We start from the raw sequence: 4,056 nt of genomic DNA, 5'->3' as shown, positions 1-4,056 counted from the left end.
TGTATGTTTAAAATGGCATTCAATCATTTAATATTAGACGTTCATTCCATTGATATTTACGGTGCTCAAAGATATAATAAAAGTAGGGATAAATACTACACTTCCCCTATAATTTGTTCAAGGATTGAACTTTTTTAGTTCATGTCTTTCACTATTATTAACATTCAACAACAACGAAGATACAATAAAAATGGGGCTTGAACGACTTTGTTCAGCCACACCAAAAACCCAATAAAACAAAACAATATAAAAGTGTTTTAAAATTCTCTCACCGACACTATTTTTTCCTCTTGTTTTTTTGTTCTCACTTGATATTTATATTTTTCTCTCTAGTAAGAGGCAACCCATTCTAGTTCATTGTTTTCCTCTAGTTGTAGCAATTTAGCAAAAACCCCAACTAATGGAGCCGTATTATACGTGCAAGCCTCGGTTTGCATGTAATTATCTCTTTGGTCCCCAAAATTATCTTCATTATCAGGTCCTCCGACCACCGCTCCGATCAACACATTAGGATTCGGCTCGACTCGGTTATACCAATGGTCGTAGCCTTGGGTGCACCCAATGAACCCTTTGTTCTCCCTGTAGGACACTATTGAGGCACCCCTGTGGTGCACTCTGGTGGGGTATTTCGAACCATAACCCACTAAATAACTCATCTCCATTGGATTTGAACCTAATACGTAATCAACTTGAGATTTGACAAAACCGAGGATCTCTTTGTGGTCCACCGTTCCGGTAGGACAACGGAGGTTTAGGTTTGAGTCTTGGAGGAAGTCGGAGTAGATTGTGAGAAGGAATGCCGCCGTGGTCACGTACTGCATGTTGTTCCATTGCCGGATGTATAGAAGGCCTCCCGGTGTTCGATCGACGTTGTCGGTGTCGTTGTTTTTGTTGAGACACGAGCATAGGTAGTACTCGGCCTTTGATCGGTATTGATTCAGAATATGAGCGTGCTGCTTGTGTTTCTCTTTCTCCAGCAGCTGCCAAGGAAAATTCAGAACATTTTTCTCTTTAATTACAGAAACCGTGATTAGATGCTAAATCGCGGGTGTTTTGAGACTCTAATTTAAACATATTACTAAAACACGTCAGATATTTGGAGATTCATAAATAAAAAATGAAACTTGTTGAACTGTCTCAAGTAATTTAGATAAAAGAAAAATGTTTTACCTAAAAAAATTAAATTCAAATAATTTATGAACATTCATTTAGTTTGCCATCTCCTCTTATTTTGGAGAATGGGGAATTACTCCACTAGATTTAAGCCAAGTGGCATTCTAAGGCAACGAATTCACTTGCATAAATAAAGTATTTAAAATCTAAATAATGTTCCTTAATTACGTATCACTGAATCTGAGTGAACTACAGAACTTTGCTATTAAAAAAAATCAAATAAAAGTGGAAGTGCATGTTTCAAAACTAAGCCCATCAAGATTTGAGTGAATCTAGGAGAGAGCATTTAATGGGTCATTTTGTATTACCATGGTTTAGGTTAAAATTAATTTGTGATGAATTTTAATTTAAAATATTATTCCATTTAATTTCAAATATATAAATTAATACTTCAATAATTTTATTTTATATAAAAAATGTTATATTACATGGATTTTAATTTAAAATTTTATATATTTATTATAAAAAGTTACACTATTGATAATAATCTTGATTAATATCGAGAATGTCTTGAAAGTAACTTTTTATGTTATAATCAAAATAATTATAAAAATTATATAATTTTCTTTGAGAAACGTAATATTTTTATTTCAAAATAAAATATTATTTGATTTATTTTAAAAAAGTTACGATTTTAATAAATTTGTGTTAAATTCAATTTTTATTTTTTTAAATTTTAACCAATATTATTTCATATTCATTTACATTTAGTTGAGAGTGAACAGAGAGAGTACCTTAGAGGCCATAATTTGAACACCGGCATACTTAACATCCCAGCTGAACTCGGAAATGGACCAACCAATGCCACCAAAAGGAGCAGCATTGTCTAAAATATAATTCAAGTATTCCTCCTTGCCGGTGGCCTCGTAAAGCCACACGGCGGCCCACAGCAGCTCATCCATATACCCGCTCACCGAAGCATAATAGCTCTTCACCGCCGCTATGCTTCCGTCGTATTTCCCTCTGTACTTATCCCCGAACTCAAACAGCTAAGCAACACCCACCAATACCAAAATCCCAATTTAGTTTTTAAGAATAATGGTAAATTTCCAACTTAATTAGGGTGGTCTTAGGTGTACCTCTTGGGCGTGGTGCAAGAGTAAGACAGAGTAATGTGGGTTTGTTTTCTTGAGCACAATCGACGCCGCCGCCATAGCCGCCGCCGTCTCTCCGGCCAGATCCGATCCCGGATTATCCTTATCGATCTTGTAGGCTTGGCGCGAGGTTGTCATGTCCTCGGGCCGCTGCCAGCAGTAATGGTCAGTGTCCCCATCGCCCACCTCTGCCCATAGTACATTGGGGCTGGTGTGTGCCTTAATGAAGTAATCCGTCCCCCATTTAATAGCCTCTAAAGCATGCTCCAATTCTCCGGCGACGGCGATTTCGTCGTGGAATTGGATGACACCCCAAGACAACATTGTGACGGTGAAAGCCATGGGGAGTCCAAACTTGACGTGATCACCGGCATCATAATATCCCCCCACTAAATCTACCTACAATAACAGATGACTCTTAACTTAAAATTCAAAAGAAAAGAATAAAAAGACAGTTTCTGGGGAATCAATACATACTCCTTGTTCCAATCCGTCGGTGAGGCCAGAATGGTCGCGCCAAGTGACGCGTTGGTTGTAGGGTAGACGACCGGATCGTTGGGATTCGAAGTAAAGGAGGCTCTTGGTTAATGCGTCGGCATAATCAAATGGTTGAACTGCTCTTGTTGTTGTGGAAATGGCGAAAAGAGCAGCAGACAAGAGAAGAAAGGTCCAACGGCGGGCGAATCTGGGGGTAATTTGATGATGGTTCATCTTCTTCCCCAATTTGTTTCCTTCCCCTTAAACTAACTTTATATTTGTACTTATGTAGGAGTTGAGTGAAGGGAACATGAGTTCTTAATTAGCATTACGGAGGAGATAAAAATTAAATTGTTCCAAAAAAAAAAAGTTCATAACTTTTAAGTATTCATAATTATATATTTACGTAGGAGAGAAAGTGTACTAAAACATAATTTATAACATTAGCCATTAAATTTTAAATCTTATCTCATTTTGATAATTGAATTGTAAAAGTTTCAATTTTATCATTGAACTTTTAAAATTATATTTATTATTAGTGGATGGCCCTGATAATAAAAAAGAACCTAAAAGGAAGAAAATTAGAGGCTATTATAGAACACAATGTGTACTCTAAATGCAAGTCAGTCAGTAGAAAATAAAGCACAACATTCAATCAATACATGTAATTGGTAATTTAGACATGACATATTCATACGACAACAAATATGATATGAATTCGATGTAACCTAACTAACTTAACTACATCATAAAATGATTATAGAACGTTATCATTCGTTAATGTTAAATCAATCTGATGATCAGACGTTATCATCCATTGCAGATGACTCGATTGATAAATCAATGAGTTTTCACTTTACAATCCCAACTTAATATCAAATATAATATACATGGTTCATGAATATATCATATTAATATGCATTGATAAATGGTCCCGACTATATATATATATATATAGGTGCATGGATAAATCATATTAATATACAATCCCAACTATCGAATATAATATACATTGATAAATCACACATAATCATATCATAATAATGATAAGGTTAAAGTATACAAATGGTCCTCTGATTATCGGGTGATATTTTGTTGAGTTCTCCGAGTATTAAAAGTTACAAAATAATCCTCTAACTATAGAGCGTTGTTTTTTGAGTCCATCGACCATTAAAAGTTACAAAATGATCACTCAACTATTCATTTATTACAAACTCGTATTTTTTCCTTAAAAATTGATGACAATCTAAGTGAACGTTAACATGATGATTGTGATATGTTAAATATGATCTCAAAATCTCAAACGACAATC

General features: G+C 35.1%; 1 protein-coding gene across 1 annotated transcript; it reads right to left on the bottom strand.

Moving 5' to 3' along the window:
• Nucleotides 1–300: 300 nt before the first annotated feature.
• LOC120166140 (endoglucanase 11-like) lies at nucleotides 301–3,020 on the bottom strand. Its single transcript, XM_039175498.1, has 4 exons — nucleotides 2,745–3,020; nucleotides 2,253–2,666; nucleotides 1,908–2,162; nucleotides 301–980 (listed from the first exon to the last, which is right to left on the bottom strand). The coding sequence occupies exons 1-4, from the start codon at nucleotides 2,976–2,978 to the stop codon at nucleotides 330–332; spliced, it is 1,554 nt and encodes a 517-aa protein (XP_039031429.1). The 5' UTR covers nucleotides 2,979–3,020; the 3' UTR covers nucleotides 301–329.
• Between the last annotated feature and the right edge of the window lie 1,036 nt (nucleotides 3,021–4,056).

Source organism: Hibiscus syriacus, unplaced genomic scaffold, assembly GCF_006381635.1.
Source record: "Hibiscus syriacus cultivar Baekdansim isolate YM2019G1 unplaced genomic scaffold, ASM638163v2 tig00111621_pilon, whole genome shotgun sequence".
Lineage (NCBI taxonomy): Eukaryota > Viridiplantae > Streptophyta > Magnoliopsida > Malvales > Malvaceae > Hibiscus > Hibiscus syriacus.
Note: the sequence above shows the minus strand (reverse complement) of the source record. Positions and strands in the feature narration are given on the sequence as shown.

Excerpts from the sequence above, each read along its gene's own strand:
- LOC120166140 (XM_039175498.1), bottom strand. The coding sequence starts at position 2,978 with ATGAACCATCATCAAATTACCCCCAGATTCGCCCGCCGTTGGACCTTT. Across the intron at positions 2,163-2,252 it reads TCTTGCACCACGCCCAAGAG|CTGTTTGAGTTCGGGGATAA; the intron begins GTACACCTAAGA and ends GGTGTTGCTTAG. Across the intron at positions 981-1,907 it reads TTCAAATTATGGCCTCTAAG|CTGCTGGAGAAAGAGAAACA; the intron begins GTACTCTCTCTG and ends TTTCCTTGGCAG.